At 31.9% G+C, this 25,982-nt stretch overlaps 2 protein-coding genes and 2 pseudogenes across 3 annotated transcripts; 2 read left to right on the forward strand and 2 right to left on the reverse strand.

Moving 5' to 3' along the window:
* The first annotated feature begins 1,653 nt into the window (after positions 1–1,653).
* Positions 1,654–7,969, forward strand: LOC104723631 (ABC transporter G family member 42-like; annotated as a pseudogene). The gene is made up of 23 exons (XR_015572492.1): positions 1,654–2,186; positions 2,265–2,388; positions 2,478–2,545; positions 2,633–2,717; positions 2,791–2,950; positions 3,039–3,115; positions 3,197–3,250; positions 3,332–3,422; positions 3,501–3,801; positions 3,898–4,185; positions 4,268–4,581; positions 4,659–4,819; positions 4,905–5,008; positions 5,105–5,258; positions 5,333–5,499; positions 5,597–5,905; positions 5,987–6,276; positions 6,349–6,431; positions 6,521–6,654; positions 6,747–6,974; positions 7,068–7,239; positions 7,326–7,580; positions 7,658–7,969. The product of XR_015572492.1 is annotated as an ABC transporter G family member 42-like (transcript).
* LOC104723632 (uncharacterized) lies at positions 7,909–10,581 on the reverse strand. Its single transcript, XM_087475481.1, has 3 exons — positions 9,530–10,581; positions 8,631–9,164; positions 7,909–8,556 (listed from the first exon to the last, which is right to left on the reverse strand). Exons 1-3 carry the CDS (start codon positions 10,346–10,348, stop codon positions 8,446–8,448), a joined length of 1,464 nt encoding a protein of 487 aa, XP_087331607.1. The 5' UTR covers positions 10,349–10,581; the 3' UTR covers positions 7,909–8,445.
* Positions 10,582–14,418: 3,837 nt separating this feature from the next.
* LOC104723630 (B-box domain protein 30 pseudogene) lies at positions 14,419–15,052 on the forward strand (annotated as a pseudogene).
* A 114-nt stretch (positions 15,053–15,166) lies between these two features.
* LOC147934147 (putative zinc finger protein CONSTANS-LIKE 11) lies at positions 15,167–17,001 on the reverse strand. Its single transcript, XM_087471831.1, has 3 exons — positions 16,405–17,001; positions 15,918–16,303; positions 15,167–15,785 (listed from the first exon to the last, which is right to left on the reverse strand). Exons 1-3 carry the CDS (start codon positions 16,891–16,893, stop codon positions 15,665–15,667), a joined length of 996 nt encoding a protein of 331 aa, XP_087327957.1. The 5' UTR covers positions 16,894–17,001; the 3' UTR covers positions 15,167–15,664.
* Positions 17,002–25,982: the final 8,981 nt, after the last annotated feature.

Here is a 25,982-nt window from a genome sequence, read left to right on the forward strand (position 1 = left end):
TAGTCTTATTTTTGATAAATAAAGATAGTATGAATTTAGTTAATTATAGTAACATATAAATCAATTATAAGTAACATTTAAAAGATAAGAAAATCTCTCAACCTAATTAAAACAAAAATATGTGATTCTTCTTTCACATTTATTTTATTTTATATTTTAATTATTTTAATTTTTATCTAATATATTTAGTTAATAAAATTTATGATTTTTTCTGCATATGATGTAATTTAAAATTTTTAAAACAGACATATATTGCTCAACTGATGAATAAAAAAATATACAAAATGTCCTACATCACCTAAGAAAACTAGGCAAAGATTCAAAGTCATAATAATAAAAAAGAAACCAAAATGTTTCTGAATACAAATGAGCAGAACCTTGATTTATCAGGCATTGAAATTAAAAAATTTATGCATTTTATTATGGTTCTTTATTTTAAAGAATTTCAACTTTTAATAACTTTAAAAATTCAAATGTATAACTTTTTAAAATTTTAAAGATTATTAATATTTCAATTATTAAAACATTTATCTTTTTATAAATGTTTAAGATATGAATAATATTTAAACTTTATAAGAAGTTCAAATATTATAAGTATTTCAATTTCTAAAATAATAAAATTTATTCAAAAATTTTAAATTTTAATAATATATACGAATTAAAATATCACATGCCGAGTTATATGGCAGGACATGTTTGAGTTGATATTAATAGAAAATTAAAATGTCATTAATTCGGTGCTACATGGGTAAAATATTATATCATTATTTTGTGAACTTTTTAAAAACTTTAAAGATTATTAATATTTCAATTATTAAAACATTTAATTTTTATAACTGTTTAAGATATTAATAATATTTAAACTTTATAAGAAGTTGAAATATTATAAGTAGTTCAATTTCTAAAAAAAGAAACTTTATTAAAACATTTTAAATTTTAAAAATATATTTAGATTTTTATGAAGTTTTTTCTGCGGTGTACAACGAATTAAAATATCACACAACGGGTTATATGGCTAGACATGTTTGAGTAAATATTAATAGAAACTTAAAATGTCATTAATTCGGTGCTACATGGATAAAATATTATCTCATTATTTTGTTAACAATATGAATATTAGATTAATAGACGTATCTAATTAAATCGATTAATTAATATTGTAACAAAATAATTAATATGTGGTATAGTGTAGGTTAAGTCATATAATTAACAATCAAAATACAATAAATAATTTTAAAAACTAAATAAATCAAATAAAATTAACAAACAGAAATTAATATTTTTATCAAATAACTTAAACTGCAGTGTACCGCGGGTCAAAATCTAGATCTACTAGAATAGATCTTACAAAATAAATGTTATTTTCATAAGTTATATTCAACATATTCATTGCATAGTGTTTGAGCGAAAAATAAAAAAAATTTAAAACAAATAAAACAATCATATATATAATAGTTTATATAAAAATTACAAAAAAGATAAAATAAATGTTAACTCGTGCTCTAGCACGGTCCAATTCTAGTTTGATGTAAAGTGATTACACAGGATCGTCACGGAAAAGAAATAAAAAAATCTTCAGAGACGGCTTGATTTTTGTTGTGTTCTTCAAATATAGTATATATGGTCTAAAATGTTTCAACTGTAATGTCTCGTGAAAGCAACCGCAATGTCTGTTTATGACTTTTTTTCCTTATTTGGTTTGATTTTAGTTGCTAGCTACCATGCTTTTGTGGTCGTGGGAACTTTGCATTAAAGACCTTTAGACTCCTGTCCTTATTCAGAAGCCACTTGGTTGTGATTATTTTTTATTTGCAAGCCATACTTCTACTCTAACTTGTAGTATAACATTTCTTCCTCTATATATATTTTTTTTTGGTGTGGAAAGTATCCATTTTAGGAATGCCTCAAACAGATGGAGTTGAGTTAGCTTCTAGGAACAATGATGTTTTTGAAGATGAGGAGCTTCAGTCTCAATGGGCTGGTATTGAGAGATTACCAACTTTTGAAAGGATCACTACTTCTTTGTTCTACAAAAGAGATGAACAAGGGAAGAAAAGTGAGAGACGAGTCATGGATGTTTCTAAACTTGAGGATCTTGATAGACGTTTGTTTATTGATGAGCTCATCAGACATGTTGAGGATGATAATCTCCGCTTATTGCAGAATATAAGGCAGAGAATTGACGAGTAAGTCACACTTATCTCTTTTTCTATTAGTCTCGAGTATTCGTGATACAGAAGACAAGGTTCATGTATTTTTTGTAGGGTTGGTATCGAGTTACCAACGATTGAAGTGAGGTTCAGTAATCTTTTTGTCGAAGCAGAGTGTGAGGCTGTTTATGGAAAGCCGATCCCAACTCTGTGGAATGCTATCACTAGCAAACTCTCTGTAAGTGTCATTGAGTTTCTTTGACTTGTCTTTCTATTTTCATTTTCTGCTGAGATTCAATCTTTCTTTGTAATGGTTGATTTTGACAGAGATTCATGTGTTCAAAGCAAGAAAAGAAGATCTTGAAAGGTGTCAGTGGCATCATAAGGCCTAAAAGGTAGATTCTTGAATAAGAAAACTTCCTGCATTGTTTTCAAGAATGATGAGTTTAATTCAGAAGATTTGAGGGTTTTTTTTTTTGTAGAATGACTCTGTTGCTTGGTCCTCCTGGTTGTGGTAAAACTACTCTACTACTCGCACTTTCTGGAAGACTCGACCCTTCTTTAAAGGTTTGGTTCATTTTTGTCATTGAAGCAGCTTTATGTTTCATAAATCATATGGTTTTAAGCTTCCACTTTTCAGACTAGAGGAGAAGTTAGTTACAATGGTCACTTCTTCTCAGAGTTTGTTCCTGAGAAAACATCGAGTTATGTAAGTCAAAACGATCTACATATCCCAGAGCTTAGTGTGAGAGAGACACTCGATTTTTCGGGTTGTTTTCAAGGAACAGGAAGCCGTTTAGGTAATGGTACTAATGAATTCTTATGTCTTTGTATAATTATTGAACTTTATTGACCTTGAAAACTACTATAATCTTTATAATTCAACAGAAATGATGAAAGAGATTAGTAGAAGGGAGAAACTGAATAGGATAGTTCCAGATCCTGATATAGATGCATACATGAAGGTAACATACCTTATGGATCTTCATGTATGACAAAACAAATCTATAAAACTTGATTTGAGATATAACTTTTTATCATGACAGGCAGCTTCAATTGAGGGTTCAAAAACTAATATACAAACGGACTATATCCTTAAGGTACTATATGATACTTTTCAGAGTCTGTTCTTTTTTTACTTCTCCTTCTATCAGAAGTTAACTAATGTGTCTGTGTTTCAGATACTAGGACTCAATATCTGTGCAGATACGCTTGTTGGAGATGCTTCAAGACCAGGAATATCTGGTGGCCAAAAGAGAAGATTAACTACAGGTACTTTTAACTTTTCACACAATGGTTTTTTAGGATCTTCCAAAGCAAACTTTCATATTTGGTATATACATATTGCAGGGGAGATGATCGTAGGTCCAATAAAAACTCTGTTCATGGATGAAATAACGAATGGTTTGGATAGCTCAACTACATTCCAGATTCTATCATGTCTCCACCAGTTTGTACGTCTCTCTGAAGGAACCATACTAGTTTCACTGCTTCAGCCTGCACCAGAAACATTTGAGCTTTTCGACGATGTGATTCTTATGGGAGAAGGAAAGATAATTTATCAAGGTCCACGGAACTTGTCTGTGGATTCTTTGAGGATTGCGGATTTAAATGTTCAAATAGGAAATCTGTAGCTGAGTTCCTTCAGGAGGTATGAATATGATAAATGATGATGATGATGATGATGATGATGATGATACTTTTAAGTCTTGAAACTTTGATGATCATCATGCTCTTTTTGATGCAGGTTATTTCAAGAAAAGATCAAGAACAGTATTGGTGTCACAGAGACAAACCATATTGTTATGTCTCCATTGACTCATTTATTGAGAAATTTAAAAAGTCTGATTTTGGATTACAACTACAAGATGAACTCTCAAAGACATGTGAAAAGTACTCTCAGACGACTCACAAGGATGCACTTTGCTTTAAAAAATACTCACTTAGTAACTGGGAGATGCTAAAAGCTTGTTCAAGAAGAGAGTTTCTTCTGATGAAACGTAACTCTTTCGTTTACGTATTCAAATCTGGACTTGTGAGTTCTCTTTTTACTTTGCCAAAAAAGCTTATACTTGTTTCTTTAATTACTAAACCTTTTTCCCCCCTTTTTCTTGCAGCTAATGTTGATTGGATCCATCACAATAAGTGTTTATCTACGGACTGGGTCTACAAGAGATGCTCGTCACGCTAATTATCTTATGGGTTCTTTATTCTTTTCTCTCTTTAAACTTGTTGCTGATGGACTTCCAGAACTCGCCTTGACAATCTCGAGGATTGCCGTGTTCTGCAAGCAAAAAGAGCTTTACTTTTATCCAGCTTGGGCATATGCAATCCCTTCTGCTATTTTAAAGATACCAATTTCATTTCTTGAATCATTCCTCTGGACCTCCCTGACATATTTTGTCATTGGCTACAGTCCTGAGATGGGAAGGTACTAGTACTACAATCCCTTCAGTTCTTGAAACTTTTCTCTTCTTAACCAAATTTTTTTTTTTGTTCTTCCTTCAGGTTCATTCGCCAGTTCTTGATCTTCTTTGCTTTACACCTTTCATGTATATCAATGTTCCGTGCTATAGCTGCCGTATTTCGAGACTTTGTTGTTGCCACAACCATGGGAACCATCATTATAGTGATTATCACAGTATTTGGAGGGTTTATTGTTCGAAAACGTAAGTTTGTTTCTTGGAACATGAGTTATGTAATAGGTCTTTGAATTTGAAGGTTCATTGTAATGGTTCTATTGTTATTTCTCAGCTTCAATGCCTTCTTGGCTTGAGTGGGGTTTCTGGTTTTCTCCATTGTCATACGCTGAGATTGGTCTAACCGCTAATGAATTTTTCGCTCCACGGTGGAGCAAGGTAGTGAATAAATCTTCATAACGCTTTCACATTTTTGTAGCTAATTGTTTTGTTCATTACTGATACTTATCATCTTTTTCTTTTTATTACCTTTAGACAACATCTGAAAACATAACTTTGGGGGAACAAGTTCTTGATGCTCGTGGGTTGAACTTTGGTAGTCAATCTTACTGGAATGCATTTGTCGCTTTGATTGGCTTCACACTCTTCTTCAATACTTTTTTTGCACTTGCCCTAACCTTTCTAAAGAGTAAGTTCACAAAAAATATAAATAGAAGATGTGACTTAATGAAGATGTGACTTAATGATGTTGTTATTTCTCAGCTTCGCAGAGGTCTCGCGCTATAGTTTCTCGTGAGAAGAACACTCAAAGCTTAGAGAAAGAATATGTATCAAGTTCTGAAACTGCTTCCCAATATAAAAATGCATTGCCTTTCAAACCCCTAACTTTCACATTTCAAGATGTACAATATTTTATTGAGACTCCTCAGGTAAAGACTAAAGATTATTATAAACTTTCTTGAATCCTTTCAAACAAGACATAAGAGTTATATAATGAGTGGATATATATCATTTCTGTTAAAAAAGGGAAAGAAGCTGCAGCTTCTCTCTGACGTTTCAGGAGCATTTAAGCCAGGTGTTCTCACTGCTCTAATGGGTGTGAGTGGGGCTGGTAAAACGACTCTTCTTGATGTTCTCTCGGGTAGGAAAACACGCGGTGATATTAAAGGAAAGATAAAAGTAGGCGGTTACCTTAAGGTCCAAGAAACATTTGCACGAGTTTCAGGTTATTGTGAACAGTTTGATATCCATTCTCCCAATTTAACTGTCCAAGAGTCTCTTCAATACTCTGCTTGGATTCGACTTCCTTCTAACATCAATTCAGAAACGAGGAGCGTAAGTCATTATTTGGTAAAACAGAAGTTGTCCTTTTAGCTTCCTTGTCTGAGTATTTTTCTTTATTTTTGTTTTTTTCAGGCAATAGTTAATGAAGTTCTTGAGACGATAGAGCTAAAGGAGATTAAAGATTCCATAGTAGGAATGGCTGGAATTAGCGGTTTAACAACAGAACAACGCAAAGACTAACTATAGCTGTTGAGCTTGTTTCTTATCCTTCAATCATATTTATGGATGAACCAACAACAAGATTAGATGCAAGAGCTGCTGCAATTGTAATGAGAGCTGTTAAGAACATCGCTGAGACTGGCAGAACTGTTGTTTGCACAATTCACCAGCCGAGCATAGATATCTTTGAAGCATTTGATGAGGTATAAATGTTGTAAAACATTCATCTCATTATGAAAGTTTCATACATCATATTATTGACCATTCAATTGCAGTTGATTCTGATGAAAAGTGGAGGAAAGATTTCTACTATGGACCTCTTGGACAACATTCATGCAAAGTTATTGAATATTTCATGGTCAGTTTCTATAAATAATACTGAAACTGTTGCATATAAAGTATGGTTTATTCTTTATTATTTTAGAACAAGGAAAATTTCTACTGTAGAGCATTCCTGGAGTTCCGAAAATGAAAGAGAACTCTAATCCAGCCACTTGGATACTAGACCTTATTTCTAAATCATCAGAAGAAAAACTTGGTGTTGATTTGGCACAGATGTACAAGGAATCAACTTTGTTTAAGTAAGTCTATATAAACAAGAATCATTTAGTTATACCCTGGATGTTGTTTTGCCTGAAACTGTAATTGTCTTTTTGTTGTTGTTCTGTTTTAGGGAGAACAAAGTGGTAATTGAGCGAATGAGATGTACATCTTTGGGATCTGAAGGTTTGATCTTGTCTTCACGATATGCTCAAACGGGTTGGGAACAATTCAAAGCATGCCTATGGAAACACCATCTCTCTTATTGGAGAAACCCTTCCTACAACCTCACTCGCATCATTTTCATGTGTTTTACTTCTTTGCTCTGTGGCATTCTTTTCTGGCAAAAAGCTAAGGAAATGTTCGTCACACTCCCGCCGCCATCTTTCTTGAATCCGGCTTTGAACCGCGTGATTTCCTTAATCAAACTTTGTTTACCTCTCCTTCTTTGCAGAAACAATCAGCAAGATCTATTCAACATATTTGGCTCAATGTTCACGGCTGTTCTATACTCTGGAATAAACAACTGCTCAACTGTGTTGTTTTGCGTTGCAACCGAACGTAATGTCTTCTACCGCGAAAGATTTGCCCGTATGTACAACTCATGGGCGTATTCCCTTGCTCAGGTTAAAACACTTTCTCAATCAAACCAGAAAGGAAGGAAAAAAAAAAAAAAAAACTGAGCGTTGGTATTGACTTTTTTGGTTTGCAGGTGTTGGTTGAGATTCCATACTCATTGCTCCAGTCTATTGTATATGTGATAATCGTATACCCTATGGTTGGCTATCACTGGTCGGTCTTCAAAGTGTTTTGGAGCTTCTACTCAATCTTCTGTTCCTTGCTCATCTTTAACTATTTCGGCATGCTTTTAGTCGTCGTGACCCCAAACGTTCACGTTGCTTTTACTCTCCGATCTTCTTTTTACTCAGTTGTCAATCTCTTTGCTGGTTATGTCATGCCAAAACCAGTAAGTCCTCTTACCTCTCTTTACCAAGTCTATTCTCGCTGTTATGAGAATTATGAGAGTTTTTGTTGTTGATGCAGAACATTCCAAGATGGTGGATTTGGATGTATTACTTGAGCCCTACGTCATGGGTTTTGAACGGATTGCTCACATCGCAGTATGGAGATATGGAGAAAGAGATATTAGCTTTTGGAGAGAAGAAGAAGGTTTCAGCTTTCTTGGAAGGCTATTTTGGTTATAAATATGACTCTTTGGCTCTTGTAGCTGTCGTCCTTATCGCCTTCCCCATTCTCTTGGCATCTCTTTTCGCATTCTTCATTGGTAAACTCAATTTCCAAAAGAAGTGAATTCCAATATCCTCATATAAAGGAGAATGTTTTGGTATTTACAAATGAGTTTTTTTTTTTTCTTAGAAACAAGTAGAAAGAAAATAAAAAAAGCTTCTACAATTGGTCAACAAACTGTTGCTACAATTGTGCAAAAAAAAAAAAAAAAAAAAAAAAAGGTGCAATCGAGAAAACTCACATAACTTAAAACTCAAAACTTTGGATAGAGAATGAGACTAACCATATACATAAGAAGGATCTGAATTTTCTTCTTCTCCTTCCACTTGTTACAAAAAGAGAGTTTTCTGGGTGGTCAAACTCAGTCTTGTATGAGACACTTTTTCCGAAGTTGGTCAGGAAAATAAAGCTAACCCACCTATATTGAGCATTAAGGTTGATGCGAGCAGAGTTCTCTTACACACTGTGTCGCATCAACAAGCTTACCTCGGATTCCACCACTGGTGTTCGAGCAGAAGAACCGTAGACCTTCGCTCTGGCTTTTTTTTAGCTGATTCTTGAAGAGAATAGCCAACACAAAATTGCTAAGTGTTCATAGCAATTAGCTCATCCGGCATGCATTGCCTTATATTAATGACCATTGATTTGTTATAAGACGAGGAGATGTCACAACATTGGCGGCGAGGAGAACCCATCTGAGGAAAGAAAAATGTGAACTCGGGCAAAAGTGAAGGCATTTTTACTGATAAGCAAGAGATATAAATTATACCTGTTCAGCACCAAGTTCTAGCTTACGAGATAGAACTCTGATGCGTTCTAGACGCTTAACAGCTTCTGCTCTGTGGCAATTTCCGACTCTATGGAGATAATAATTACTCCATGTTCCCTCATTCCCATCTGATCCTACACTGTCCAAGAAAAATACGAGGGGCCTCCCGCATGGATCCCTGGGATAATCTCTTGTACTGAACATATAATTGCTTTGAACCCCTGACCCTCTCCTCCATGTAGAAAACGTCTTTTGCAGGGTGAGAAGTTCCGGGAGAAGTTTATTACCTTCATAAACTTGAATCGCGTAACCCCACACAACCGAAACAGTCACTGTGTTCAAAGAATCATAACACACACTCTGCTGCAAAATCCTCCCAGTATCTAAACTTGAAGCCCCGATAAGACGAGCCACAGATTCTGTCCGGTTCATTTTTGGAAAGAACGGATCAACTGCATCCAAGTGATGAAGGGATACCAATGGAGATAAAGGGTGTGCACATAGCAGACCAAATATGTTCCCTCTTACATCGACCTATGAAAAGAGCACATATATGATATATAGTAATATTAAAATTAACTTCTCTAGAATCTGGTAAGGTAAGCAAATTAGACTTATACGGTAATTACTGGAACAGAAAGGCACATACTAACTACATTAATCCAATATCAACCACATGAGACAACTAACCTAACTTTCAATCACTGAACTAAACTCGTCTAATATAGAAATCTCTCAGAAATTTTCTGGTTCAGCAATCAGCAGCAATGTCACAGTGAACTACCAACTTTTCAAATCAAATTCAAGGCTTTTCACTGTCTCAAATTCTCAATCATACCAAAATTGTTTCAACTAATTTAGTAAAAAAAAAAAAAAAAAAAAACTAATTCCTTAATTACCTGATGAAATCCAGGTTCATGAGTTAACGTAACACCAAGTTCAGCCAAGCAAGAGAAGATCCTAGAGTCACTTCCATACATATGCGAATACCTCATCAAACAAGAATCCAAAACCTTAGCCAAAACCTTGGCAAGCGAAGCACTAATGGCGAATCCTCCTCCACCAAACGCCATATCAAACGAATACCTAACGTTCTGATCATAAAACTCCGAATTACTCCCGACGTAATACCATTTCCGGTGATCATACTTTGACAAAACCTTCACCAAATTATCTACAAAGAACACAGTATCATCGTCGCCGAACACAAACCACCGCACATCTTTATCTCCTCGATCCACAATCTCCTTAACGACACGAGCCACACGAATCGCTGATCGGAGACCACCAGGGAAGTTATAAGGAAACCTAGAAACGTCTTTAGATACAACTACAGGAGGGAGAGTTAGATCGGGCTCCAATCCACCGCGATCGAGAAACACGACGGCGCGTGTAGTCTCGGGAGTATACCAGAGACGAACGTAGGAGCTACGACGGAGCCAAGAGTCGTGAGAAGCGGCGATCGAGAAGAGTAAGTGACGGCGCCGAGTGGGGAACACGGACAAGGATCTAGCGATCGACGAAATCTTCTCGCGGCGGAAGGTTCCGTAGGAGAAGATGATGTAGATGATGAAACAGAAGATGAGTAACAAGAAGATGTTTCTGATTCGTGTATAAGTTAGCGCCGGAGATTTGGCCGGGAAGAGCATTTCCGGCGAGAGGGATTCGAGTCGTGAGAGAGATGGATCAGGTCGTCTCTTACGTCTCGTTTGGTTCATTTTCTGAGTTTCGGTTTTTTAGAGTTTCTTCTTCTTCTTCTTCTCTGTACTGTAGAGTCGACGACGGTTAAGTTTCTCTCTCGGAAAGTGGTAGAGCGAAGCCGTCACTTTCAGTGAATAAGGCTTTGGTCATTTGAGTTTGCGGGTCGGGTATTTCAGATCCGACTCTAATTCTCGGACCTTCTAGATGATAATTATTATTTTTTAATAATAATACTTACGGAAAAAAAAAAACCAAACATATCTCATTTAATTATTATTTTTTTCAAAATACCTCATCTATTTAAAATTTAAAAGCAAAAACACCCTAAAAGATTCCCATCTATTTTTTTAGCGTTTAATACCCCATTTTTTTTGTTGGATGAAATATACCTTATTTCAATATATTTGTTCTAAAAGTACCTCAATTTTGAATTGTTGGTAGATTCAAATATGTGACTTAACAGGTGTTAACGGATGTTACATAATTATTAAACAATGTTAAATGTTAACTCCATGTTAAATAGTTAATATGAGAAAAAAATACGATCAAAACTGTATCTTCTCAAACTATTTATTCCGTATTCTACTTTTATCTAAATCATACTCCACCAACACAACTCATCTATTCCATGACAAATCTACCATTGTCGTTGTTTATGTTCCTATTTCACATGTGTTAATTGCTGGAAAGTTACATTCCATTATAAAAGATCACTATAGTAAAACCCTAACAACACCGTCGTAAACAATTTTATTATATTAATTGAAAAATACAAATATGAAATTAATTTTATAAAGTGTAAAAAAAATAACATTATCGTGTCATTGGTCTTAATACAAATGTTTAATTTTCAATAAAGGTAAAAATATAATTTAAATATTAAACTAATAAAATCTTTGAAATAATTATTAGTTTCAAAAAAAAAATATTTTCTCTCTCTAATTAATTGTGGACTAAAATTACTAATAAATTTGAAAAAATTATAAACCAATCAGAACTTTAAAAACTAAGATTTTATATATAAGTATACAATATGATAATTTTTAATAACTATATTTGGAAGATTTTGTTAAGATTTTAAAATATGATTTTCCTATCATCTTTCTTTTATTTTTTTTACAATTTTTTGAATTATCATATAATACTTATGATTAATAAATTTGTAGATTTTTTTCTGCATATGTTGTGATTTAAATTTTAAAAACGTATTATTCAATCTATGAAGAAAAAAAAATATGTGTTTTAATGTTCTATATCGGCGGGTTGGTAAAACTAAATTTATGTGGTTGATAAATTAATAATTTTCTTTTCTCACAATTACGATATTGTAATTAGTACTTTAAAATATTTTACAAAATAATGATGAAAATACAACAAACAAACAATATAAAACTGTAATATACATCAAACAAACTAAAATACTATAAAATAATTAGTAGATTTACCAAATAATTGAAATATAAAGATAAATACTATCTCAAACAAAATAACTTTATAAAAGAAATTTAACAATTTATTATTATATTATAATTTTTGGAAAAAATGTTGACTTGCGTTGTATATTACGGGATATCTCTTAGTATATATATATATATATAAACACGTGAGGTTGAAATGTAATGTCGTTTAATGATTCTATAACATTCGTTAATGGTTGTCAAAGTGCGTGTTCAAAACCACCAACAAATCAAATATGAAGTATTTTTAGACAAAGTATATTTAAATGAGGTATTATTCTTCAAACAAAATAGGTTGAGATATAAAACGTCAAAAATAAATATTTTTGTTAAAATTTAGCATCTTTTACCGATTGTGTAACACCAATTAACGGCTGATAAGATGAAGATTCGAATTCACCAACAATTCAAAAAATAAAACAAAAAATTAAATTAAAAGTAACTGAATGAGATATTTTTCTTCCAAAAAAGAGTTGAGATATTAGACGTTGACAAAAAAAATAAAAGGAGTATTGTCTGGATCTTTTTTGCTAATAACTTACTATAATGTTACAATGACATGCCAAATGCGGGTAATTATAGGGATAAGATAACGGCAGCATCTATCAAAGATGATGGTTTGGTGATGATTGGTGGACGAATCTGACATATTTGTATGAAGAATATCATAAAGCTGTTTCAAGAATATAATGAAATTGCTTAAAATATTTGTACTTTGGTTCAGATTACCACAATTTTGCATTATTTATGTAAGTGACTCAGGTGATGCAAATATTTGTATAGGCTGAAATAAATATTTGCAATGGTGTCTAGAATCAATTTTAATATGTATTAGTTACAAAATGATAGTTTTATATCATTTGTAAAAAAACAATGATATAAAGTTTGCACCAGTTTATTATTATGACTTTAAATATTGCATCAATTATCTAATTAATGTAAATTCATATTTGTATCACAATGATGTAAATTAATATATACACATCAAAATTTAATGAACCGCTATCAAATACTCCCTCTGTATTAGAAAGGATGATTTTTTAAGTTTTTCACATAAATTAAGAAAATAATTAATGTTTAGTCATAAATGTATTTTTATATATAATAACATATTTCTTATAACTATTAACCAATGATAGTTCATTAAAATTTTTAATTCTCAATTAATGAATCTTGAAATCTACAATTTCATAGCATTAATTAATAAAAAAATACAGAAAATCAATCTTTGTAATACAAGATAAATTTTTAAAACATCATCTATTCTAATACAGTGGGAGTAATCAATAGCAACATTAATTGTTGTAATTGTTGTAAATTAGATATTGTGCATCAACTATTAATAATTTATTTAAGCAAAAATCAGTTATTTGTTGACACAAATTAATTGATGCAAGAGATATTTTCGTATAGTTCAATTGTTCTAAGTTTGTGCAGAATAACTAGTATCAAACTAATCAGTCGTACACTTGTAATACCACAATCTTGTCAAATATATATATATATATATATATAGTTACCAACAAAATTATTATTATTATGTATTGTATTTAATATATTTTTAAAAAATCATTCTTAAAAATACTTTTCTTATTGAAATTTGATTTTTATTCGCTTATTATTTTATATACTTTAATATATATTTGCAGCATATTGATGCAAATAATTGTTATACTCAATATTGTCACAAACATGGTAAAATATAAAAGCAATATAATAAGGAGAATAGAACTTGCTCACATTCTCTTGACTATTTGTTTACGATTTTAAACCTTTGATCCATCCCTCAATGTTGGGGATTTAATATTTGCTAGACAACATAACAGTTTTGAGTTTTGATGAAATTTAACTCATTATGTTTTTAAGGATATACGTCTTCAAAAATTAACAAATGTTTTTTTTTAAGAACCAACAAATGTTTTTTTAAAGAGTTAACAATTAACATTTGTTACGTTATTAGAGTCTAAGTTCATGATATTTTGAAGAAGAAAATTGACCAACATTTTTTATCGAATAAATTAAACAAATATACACAGAACTGAAAATGGAATTTCATTACATTAAACATTTTTCATTACAAAAAATCATGAACTATGCATTGCAAATATACACAGAACTGAAGTACTTAACCACAGTCACCATAGGCAAAGTGATCCGAGGAAACCCAATTACGCAGTCGTAAAGACTGTCACTCTCAATCCATTTCTTAAATGGCCACATAGTTCCATATTATATTGTAATCAGTGGGTTATTGATTCTCTAACCACTCTTTTCCGCCATGAATTCTCTTAAGACTAAACGACCAACTAGTTAATAGAAAGAGTGGCACCCCTGTCACCCAAATAACATTAAAAAATATTGTATGGTTTAAAACAATTTGTGTTGTCTAATCATTAATGAAATTCGATAATATTATATACATTACTCTCTTTCTATAGACCACAAAAATACAATGGTTCATTCTAGAAGAAGGTGTGACTGTGATTTGGGATCCAAAGAGTCAACCACTCGAATCTTGTGTATCTAAACATGAGGACGAGAGATCGTCTGGTGGATGGAAAAATAACTAAAAGTATTAACATATTGGTTCTCCAGAAACAATTTACATCAAAACAATAGGTCAACACTCTGCCATCTGTATAACATGTTTAATGAGATAATCCAAAATATCCATTTGCTTCAAATAACAATCATTCCTAAAACCTCTAAACCTTCAAGACTTCATCAACACAAGAGAGACAAAGAGAAAGAGAGAGTAAAAGATGTGCAAAGGAGTTGAGAAAGAAGAAGAGAGAAGAAGCGACGACCGAGGATGCCGGAGACTCTGTACGGAGAGTCCCAAAGCTCCGGTGAGATGTGAGCTTTGCGACAAGAACGCAACCGTGTATTGTGAGGCAGACGCGGCTTTTCTTTGTAGGAAATGTGATACATGGGTCCATTCTGCTAATTTTCTTGCTCGGAGACATCTCCGGAGCGTGATCTGCTCGACCTGCCGGAAGTTAACTCGTCGTTTCCTTGTCGGAGCTAGATATTTTTAATGTCGTTTTACCGGAGATAAGGACAATGGCACGAGGTGAAGATGAAGAAGATAGTACTGATCACAAAGTCCCCTTTGTTTTTCTCTATTTTTTTTTGTTCTCTCGTAGTTGAGATTAAATCTTGATAGGGTTTATGTTTTTTCTAAAATAATTGTGGTAAATTACATTCTTAAGCTAAAAGTTAAGAAATTGCTCAATCATTCTTAATCAATTTCTAAGTTTGTTTTTTGGCTGCATCACCACTTTCTCAGAAGAACTTGCTTAGTCATAAAACACATAAACAAAGTTAGGAAAAAAGTAGTAACAATGATGCGGTCCCAATACTAAGCTTTAAGAAATCAAGAAACTATGGCAAACATAAAAATCTGCCTTTATTCTTTGGCTTTATTTCTCTTAAATAAGAAAACAATAAAACGTTACAAATTACAATCAATTGAAAATGGACAAGTAGAGAGAGTGGTCCAAAAGACAAACAAAACACAATTTTTTTCTATTATCAACATTTAATTGAGATTAAAGAACTGTATGTAAGAACTAGGCAATGACTCTTTCTTGGTTTCTTGATACTCTTGTTTGGTTTCTTAATTCGGTCTGATTGTTCTCGTCGCTGTGATCGGTAGTTTCTTTGGTCCCATAAAAAACCGAGGAAATACTCTAGTAAAAAGAGCAACTTTGAGGGGCTTTTTTTTTTGGCCATTTCAGGGTTTTATAGTTTGATCTTGTAGTTTTTCTCAAGAAGTTCTGTGTTACTTTACCAGCAAGAAAATGTTATTAATCTCTTGGGTGGAGTGAGATTTTTTCTTTACTTGAGAGTTCTTGGAAGAGAAGCATCACTAGTTCACATCACCATTGATGCATCATACTCAAAATTTTCTCCAGCTTTCACAAATCTTCCTTTCACCCGCTTTCTAGTATCGGCTCTCGCTTTGCGTGATGCATATCGTATTTGCTTCCCAAACCTACCAAAACAAAAAATGTACCACAAAATATCAAAATTTATCGTCAGAGATTATGTTTCAAAAGCATGACCCTGACTCCGATTCTGTTTTATATGCAAAAGCATAAACCTTGACTCTGTTTCTGAAACTTACATGCGCCTTGACTTCTTTTGTTTGTATCTCTTTTTAGCCTCGTCCCTTGATTTTGGATTATAAGTAACTTCAACATTCGATTCCCATGGCGAATCTCCGATCAGAAACCCTGGCGAAATCCCGCAATCTTGGTAATCAGTGGGGCTGCTTTCTCCTGTGATGTTGGTCATCGAAAGCGACATGCTCGGAACAACATTCCCGCCGGATAAAGCAGGGAGAAAAAGAGGAGAGAGGCCAGTTTTATTATCTTCCTTATATGAACCCTCGTACTTGTAACACTTGGTTTGATCAGGTGATGAACATCCAATAATATCATTGCTTGCGTTAAAATTCAAGGGTGCATCATCTAAATTAATCCCTTCACATAGATCTAAACCAGAACATTCCTGCATAAAAAGATGGAATATAAATAAACAACATGAAGAAAAAAGTTGTGTTCTTTTGTCATAATTTAACATTTTGACAGATTACTTAAGCAAGACGTTACCTCCTCCTCTATCACTTTAGGAAGACTAGATTCCATGAAAAAGATAGAAGAATGGTCTTTGAGATTCTGAGTTTGTGTAGGAGTAGATAACCCATCCCAATCGACTAACTCATTTATTTTGATGCTATCATCAAATGGAGAAACCCAATTCGAGGCGGTGGGTTCTATAACCGAAGACCAGATCTTGGTGAAATCTGATTGAGAAGGACAACCAGAGTAAGGGTTGAAATTCTGAAGTCTGTTTCCTAAACCATTGCAGTTGCTTGCGGTCCAGTGACATCCTTGGCAAAGAGAAACCTTCTCGTTCAGACAGTGGATTACCGTGGGTTGCAAGAAACATTTCTCGCATAGCAAAGATCGCGTGTGTCTTTGAGACAGAGGATTCGCTGAGTGTACATTAACGTCACAGTTTAAGCAAATTTTAGCCGAATCGGATTTGCAATAGATTAGAGCTTTTTCGGTTCCACAATAGTCACATTGAGCCTCCATATTTCTTCTAAGACAGACACACCCCTAAAACTCCTGCAGCATAGAGAGATAATTAGATAAACACAGATGATTTAGATCGTAACACTGTAGATACATTGTTGGTTGATGTTTTTTTTTGTGTGTGTGTGTGTGTGAGATTCAATGGAGGTTAGAAGAGAAGCACTCACTAAAATATAAAGGTGTAAATCGTTTATGGAAGAACAAGTATATCTATTTGTGTTTGTGATACTTAGATTAAAAACATCACAGTGCTGTTGGTTAAGATTTTAATCTTTCCTTGTAGATGTGATAGGTTCGAATCCCATATTTGAATTTTTTTTTAAACACAAACGACGTGGTTTTGCTCATTAACTGTTCTCAGTAACGATTAGTTAACTCTGTGTGATTGTTCCGTTTACCTATTTAACATGGTGCCTCAGTTGGCAAAGTCAACAAAACTTTATGATTTATTTCCAAGTCAACAAAAAAATGAGTATTTATTTCACCAAACGAAAGAGTTCATGCTTTATATCAACGAAAATGCATAGTTGGGGATTTTTATGACATTTTTCCCATTTTGGACGCGGTTTCTTTCTTATTTTCAACGGTCATGATTTGTCTCCGCCAGTTGCGTACTCGAGAGCCTAGCCGTTTCTTTCTCTTACGGTCAAACGAGTAAAGAGAGGGTAAGATGACTTCTTGACCTCTCTATACCACACGATCACGCTACGTTTTTGGGTTTCGCAACTATTCGTTAATTCGGTTTGATTCAATAAAATATCTAACTTATATTTTGCGAAGTTTAGATTGGACAGTATGAATCTTCTGCGGCAGATATAATGGGATAAGAAAGAAAACGAGTACAATTGTAGATTACAATACCGGTAAGACAATGTGGTATGGTAAATGATACGGATACAATATTAATGGTCAAATGGTTATCAAAGAATTCATAGTTTTGAATAATGTGAAAAATGATTTATCTAATAAAGATTAATCTAATAGGTATATAAAAAAACATTGTACAAAAATATAATTTATTTTCTCGCAGACATGTATTTTTATTATGACTAGGACTCAGACCTTTCGCGATGTCGCGGAAGAAGTATTTTAGAAAAAAAAATAATTTAATTTAAAATTAAAAAATATACATTATGAAATTATTTGAATATAATAGAATAGTATGAATAAATAAACTGTTACTAAAAACACAATCATTAAAATGAAAACTTATAACAAAAAATATTATGTAGAATAAACGCAACTTTGCAAAACATATTGTTTAAAGTATTATAGATATAAGATATTTTTATGAAGAATTATGGTAAAGAGCTACAACTAAAAAAAATCATTATGACGAAGTGATCCTTACTGAGAATATTGAACTAATGGTTATAATGAGTAATGTAATTTTCTATTAAATAACTATAATTAAAAATATATTTAATAATGAGTGAAACAGTATCAATAAAAAATTAAAATTAAAATACACAACTCTTAAGAACAAAATAAAATAAATTTTAAATATTAAAATAGTTTTTACCGAAAAGTGATGATAAATAGACACAACTGTAAATTCTATACTAAGTTTTATTAAATTTCTATATTACTATAATCATTTCTAAAATTTTAGTTAGATTATAGAATAACATTAAATATTAGATATTAATATTCAAATTATTTAGATTTAACATAAAATGAAAAATTTGTTTCAACGAACAATGATTTGTAAGTTATTTATGAAGAGACAAATATATAGAGAGTTCAAAAGATATGAATATTTAAATAGACATACCTATTAGAACGAAAAATGGTGATGAAAAAATATGAATAAAATATAGTGAAAATACACAACTCTACAATGAACAAATACAACTGTTTGAGTTTTTTAAAAAGAACAAATAAAACAAATTTTTTTACAAAAAGATACTACGAAAAGTCGCAATTGTTGTTCTCATTTATTCTGATTGTTATTATATTTTTTAAACGGAAAGTTAAGATAAATATACACAACTGTAAATTCAATATTAAGTTGTATTTTTCTCTATTGCTATAATCATTTCTAAAATTTTAGCTAGATTATAGAATATATTCAATTATCTAGATTCAACATAAATTGGAAATTTTTTTTCAACGAACTTGTTAGTTAGTGATGAAGAGACAAATATAAAGAGAGTTCAAAAAAACATGCCTATTTAAATAGACACACCTATTAGAACAAAAAATTATGATGAAAAAATATAAATAAAATATAGTGAAAAGACACAACTCTACAATGAACCGATACAACCGTTTAATTAAAAAAAACAAAAGAAAACATTTTTTTTTTGTGTCAGTACTTGATTATTACCATAGTCAAAAGTCAAATCCAAAATCTCATTATATAATCCATCTAACTCTGGAAAAAGACTCTAGGTATAAAATTAACTAAAAGTTGTAAATTAGATTTATCATTCCAAAAATCTTTTGTTAAATCAAGAACTGGAGGAATCTCTTTACTTTTAAAAGAATGAATGCTAGAGAATAATTTAGAGAGCTGTAAAAATCGTTGAGATTGTAATTTTATATGATTTGGTGTCATGGCAAAAAAAAATGAAAACAGTTCAAACAAACAAATATATATATATATATATATATATATATATATATATTTCAAAAGATACGAATATTCAAATAGACACAACTCTACAATGAACAGTTGCAATTAAAAAAAAACCGTTACAATGAACAATCGCAACTTTTTGTAAAACACATAATTTAAATTTTCTATAGATTTTTTTGGAAAATTATCCAAAAAGTACGATTGAAAAAACACAACTTTTGGTAGCATTTATTCGGACTGCTATTATATATAGGTATTTTCATTGAATTTTTATATGTGAAAGCATCTTTATTACCATATTGAAAAGTCAAATCCAAAAACTTACTATGTAATCTATCTGACTCTTGGAAAAACACTCTAGGTATTTTCATTAAACTTTTATATTTAAAATTAACTAAAAGATGTAAATTAGATTTATCATTCCAAAAATCTTTTGTTAAAAGAATGAATGCTAGAAAATAATTTAGAAAAATGTATAAATCGTTGAAATTGAATTTTTAGTTGATTTTGTGTCATGGCAAAAAAAATGAAAAACAGTTCAAACAGACAAATATATATAGATTTCAAAAGATACAATGTTCCAATCAACACAACTTTATAGTGAACAGTTGCAACTTTTCATAAATAACTGTTTTAATGATCTATCATGACTTTTCAGAAAATATCCAAAATGTAGATTGAAAAAACACAACTGTTAGTCGCATTTATTCGGGTTGTTATTATTATATAGATTAGGTTTGTACAATTATGATCTATAATAAATTGAGGAGGGAGGGAGATGCATGTGGATAAGGGTGAAGAGTGTTTGTAGTAGAAAATGAATAAAGAAATCAGAAATGGTATGGCCATGTGATATGCCGTCTCAAATAAATATATTTCTGTCTATTTTATTTTAGTTATTATATATATATATATTATATCTAGTAAAATCTTTAAAAACTAATAATTAATATTAGTATCATGATATTTTATATTAATTTATAGAAATATTTGTTTTAATTGTTTTAGAAAATATGAGTTTACATAATTTGATACAAACAAAATGTATGTTTTGGGTATTGTATATTTGTGTAGTTTTGGATTTGAAAATTTAATATTAACAAAAAATTAGTTTGACAATAACTAACAAAATTTATATATGAATTAAATTATACGGACGTTATACATAAATTCAAATCTATAATGGATGACATTAGTTGCATGCATATTTTAGCAGCTTACAATACTACTAAAATGATAATAATGCATTTTTAGAATAATTTTAGTATACTTTTATATGAAAAGATTATAGATGATACTCTAATATGATTGTATGAGTTGTTTTTCCAATGAGCATTAGCATTCTTACATTATTTATGGGGGGACACATGCTAATGCTAATATGCTATGTTAGTTGTACAGTATCTTGTAATTATCTTTGCATTAATAACTAACAAAAATGTAGAAGAATTAACATTTTTACAACATAATCAAAATCGTTATATAATGTAATTAATAAAAATTGCGTAGATAGTTTGTTTATTCTTTTGGAAATCACATGCTATGTTATACTTGAGAGCGTGCACAAGTCAGAGGAATGGGACACGATTCACCAGTGGACAGTTTTAGGGTCGTTGGGTAAACAATGAACATGCCAATGCTCTCTCAATTTTGATGTGAACACTCACTTGATTCTCATTCATCCTACGTGTTCTCTCTTCTTTTACTTGTTCTCGTCTTGTGTACTTCGTAGATAAGAAATGAAAGAGTGGTTGAGAAAAAGGTCCTTCAAACATCTAAAGTAATAAGTTAGTTAAACATGTTTAACACGTTACGATTAATTAAGTTTTAGAGGTCATGCCTTAAGTTTATGGTTTAGTTATTAATACTTAGGATTTAAGGTTTAATATTTGGAATTTAGTATTTAAATAGAGACTACTTTTATATTAATTAAAATGTAGACTATCTTGATAATTTTCAATTATTCTAACTAGGATGTCGGCCCGTGCATTACCGCACGGGAAAGTGAAAACTTGAAATGACTAACATTGTTATTTTCACATTTTGAGTGAAATTTTATGGTAATTCTTTACTTATATAATATAAAAGTCATAAATAATAACTTAGATGAATCAACCAAATTAATTAAATAAAATATTTGTTGTATATATAAAAATGAAAAATTGATTCAGTGACAATAATAATGTTAAAGATATATATAGAGGATGAGAAGCCAAAATTCTCTGCAAATTTTCTGTATTATATTGTAATAAAACATCACATTCACCAACGTTTGAGAAACCACCCACAACTAAATCTGCTACTTCATTAGCTGATGGTAATTCATATTGATTTCCTCTTATCATATTCTACCATATGGATTTTCAATTCCTCATCATTCCTGCTTTTATAACGATCTCTAGCTATTCTAAATGTTTTGGCTAGAATATTATTTTCATCAAGCATGTTTATTAGAGCTAACAAAATTTGCTCATCTACTATTTCTTTGCCATCTGGAAATATAGATAACCTATTTTCAACTCATTAGCGGTGTCAAATATATACATCTGTAAGAATGTAGGTTGTTGCCCATCCAATGGTAGAAGTGACCCAATACTATGAAAATTTTCACCATGCACTTTAAAACAAAAAAGGACCTGCTGAATTTAAAATTGAATAATCAATGTCATCACCCATAGAGCACATAGAGAGCATAGAATTATATACTCTAATATGTCTTCGGAAAGATGGATCAGACAAAAGCTTTTCTAATGGAAGCGGAGGTTCTTGAATGTTAGGCAATTTGACATGCCCTTGTTTACAACATATTGTAAATAGAGGTCTTTTTGTTTGCCGATCCTTTGCAGTACTTTCCTTAGGCCATACTAACGCATGACAATCTCCACACCTTATTAATTGATTCTGTTTGGATTTTTTTTTGATGATATAGGTTGTTTACCTACATTCAAATAACCAATTTGTTTATTAATTAGCGCGTGAAACCGTAAAAATGAAAACGCAAAAAACAAACCACTCAAATTTGCTGAATCAAGAGAAAAAAATTGAGAGAGAGAGAGAGAGACGAAGCGGAGAGCTCTAATGGAGAACTTTCGCTCAGTAGTGGTGAGAAATTTATTCCATATATCCTCCTTTGTTCGATATATTTTATTATGAAACCTCCGGGTCAATATTTTGTAGGACGAACCTAGATACTCCCATTTCAAGTGAGTAGTAACTAATTAATGGGTTTAATATATCTCTTATTGCAAATTCTAGGGTTCCTGACATTTTTCGTTTTGCGTAATTACGTACAGAATCACTATATGATAGGAATTGATTTCCCACTTATGTCTATGAATTGGTACCATCATGTTCTTCAATCAACGACATTGAAAACGAAGTCGATGTGGTGAAACAGGTGATAATAACATCTCACCTTTTGATGTTTTCTTTTTTGGGTTAAACTCTTTTTATAAATTTCTTGCTTTTCTTTTTTTTGGGCAGATTCCAGATCACTCTAAAAGTGACTGCTATACATTATGTTTTTAAAAAATTGTATATACAAATTAGAAAGTCATCAAAGACTAAATAAGTTACCTTTAGTAGATCTTTTCTTCCTAACTTGACTTGTCATTTGGTCGTGCTTACGCTTTCTAGAATTTGAATTTGTGTTGTCACAAGTATGTCTGGCTTTTTCTTCGGCACTTTCTATTTCCATGCTCATTTGTAATATTTCTATATATTATCAAAATGTTTAATACCCAGAAAGTATAAAAAAAAAAAAATTCAAATAAAATTTTAAAAAATTTTATTTACAAAAAAATAGAAACTAACCTGGATCATTTATATCTAATGGACATCCTACATAAAAAAAATAAAAGATTTTTTACATTTATACCATGTTTGTTAAAAAAAATTAAAAAGTTAAATAAGTCAATAATAGAACATATATAAAATTATACCATGTTTTTTAAAACATTCTGGCTTATATGTAGCTCTAGCATCATTGCATGTAATCATGCCTCTCGTATCTCAGTTTTGGTTTTTCCGGTTATTGTCACTGAGTGACCACGAGTCGGATCGTACTCTGGGCGAAGAAGATGACATTGTTGATATTTTTTGACTTTCTGGGAGTACTGTCGTGAATAAACTTTATATGCTTGAATGTTATACTCTTTCCCAACCTAACAAATTAAAAAACCACATACACTCATATTTTGTTCCACCGTATCTAACAGTAATAATAATCTAACTGAAAAAAAAATTAACAGGTTCGGTGAAGAAACACTAACACGTCATTCGCAGCGAAAATATAAAATTACCTTGAATTAGAGATTGATGCTTGTTAGTTAAAAAACACTTCAATAAAACAATTATTTAGTACTCAAGAAACAATTTTTCGAAACTTGTTTATGTAGTCCAGAGAAGTTTATATATAATAAACAAAGAGGTGGAAGACATAGAGGTGCGAAATAAGAAGGTGTAAAAGTTAATAGATGTGAAACATGGAGATAAAACAAAGAGGTGTAAGACATAGAAGTGTGAAATAAAAAGGTGAAAAAATTAATAGATGTGATTTTTGAAACATGGAAGTACAACAAAGAGATGCAAAAATTAAGAGGTGTGATTTTTGAAAGATGAGGGGTGCGATGAAAAGACATGATTAATAATTTGCAACTGTTGGAGTCATTAATAATTTTAAACTGTTAGATGGAAAAGTAGAACTAATCTCATCCGTTCGATTAAAATTGACACAAAAAATGGGTTTGCTATTATATATAGATTTGAAAAAGATGTTTTTTTTGGAAAGTTAACAGTACTATATTACTGATACCCCTCCCCCCCCCCCCCCCCCAAAAAAAAAAGATTTCGTCTTAAGCTCTCAAACCAAGAACTTATAATAAAATAATTTTGGTTTTAAATTTTCTTTCTCACAAATTCGTTGTGTGAACTGAGGTAGAAGCATAAGTGTGTAGTTTTGCACTCGTTTTTAGACTATGCATGTGACATGTTACAGATGTATAAGGTACATTTTGCATTCGTGTGATATCTTCGCAAAAATTTGAAATGTATTGAAAAGGTATGGTCCAAATGAAATAATAAAAAGGACAAAAAGCTGAGCCACGAACATCGAAGTCATAATTCAAATCATCTACACACACCATACCTTAAGAAATGCACGTGTGTCATCTTTAAATCTCTTTTTCTATACTCGGTTTGTATACTGCCAACTCTTATAGGGACAACCCGAGAAGCCAATGTACCATCTTGAAAATTCCGAGGAAACTCTAAACTCCAAAGGCTCATTAATAGGTGAACGCAAGGGATTTTCTTGACCAAGACTATTTGCCTTTCACTTTATCAAAGACAATCCTTACTTGGAACGAGATCTATGAGTTGCATTTAAGAAAGTGGTGTTAAGTCGTTAATGGCATTGCGTCTACGCTTATACTACGTTTGCTATAGCATTTCTTAGTGTAATATTGTAACATCCGCGAACCAAAATGTGCATTTTGGTGATGGGTTTCAATCGACAGTTCGACACCATTAGTGGTGTCGGTCGACACCATTAATTTCTGATTCGACCAGTTCGATTTAATTATCGATTTGGATCGGTTTGGTTTAGGAAAAACCATTAAACTGAGTTATTTAAAGGAATTGTCGACCAGAAGGGTTTTGGCAAGTTTGTTTTGTCGTTGTTTCCTTGTTTTTGGGAGAAAAGAGAGAAAAGAAGTGTTCTTGAGTTTTTGGGAAGATTGGTGAGATTTATGGGCTGTTCTTGAGGGATCTGGAGCTAGAAAGGTGTTAGAAGCTTGCTGGGAGTGTGGAATTCATGATTGTTGGTCAGAAACTTCCTGCAAAGAGATGAGTGCATGACCATGGCTTATCTAAATCTGAGAAATTATTTGTTTTGATTGTTTTGTGGTTGTTTGTGTTGTATTCTTGTGCCTTTGTGGTTGGTTGGTGGTTTCCATGAGTTTCCAGGGATTTTGGATGACTTTCGGACGACTTGGAGGTTTTGGGAAGCGGTTCTTCGACTTTCGGCTTCGTGCAGATCGTGTTGCAAAGTCGATGTCGATCAACACCAAGTGGTGTCGGTCGACACCATGTTGAGTCAGTGTCGATCGACACCTCCTTGGTTTCAGTCGACACCAACATGTCTGTTGCGTGGTTTCTTGGTTTGTCGTGTTTTTTTGTTATTTGTTAAACATTGGTAACTCAGTTGCTTGTGTATATAGCCCAGTAGATGAGAGGATTGTCTCACTGAGTGTTTATTAAATACTCATGCATCTCAATTTGAATTTGCGGTGTAGGTAAAGGCAAAGTGTGATCGTGGAATCAAGACGATGAGGAGGAGGATGATCTAGGGTCTCGTTTGTGTGTTGTTGGATATATTGTTTATGTTGGAACCTTGGTTAGCGTTATGCTAGGTTGCTGGATAGAATGGTTAGGAATGTTTATTGTATTGATGATATATTGGTTTTGTATTATTGGTTTGTTTCCGCTGTGCTTAATGGTTATTGCTGGT

The sequence above is a fragment of the Camelina sativa genome, chromosome 11, assembly GCF_030686135.1.
Source record: "Camelina sativa cultivar CO46 ecotype springtype chromosome 11, ASM3068613v1".
NCBI classification, from domain to species: Eukaryota; Viridiplantae; Streptophyta; class Magnoliopsida; order Brassicales; family Brassicaceae; genus Camelina; species Camelina sativa.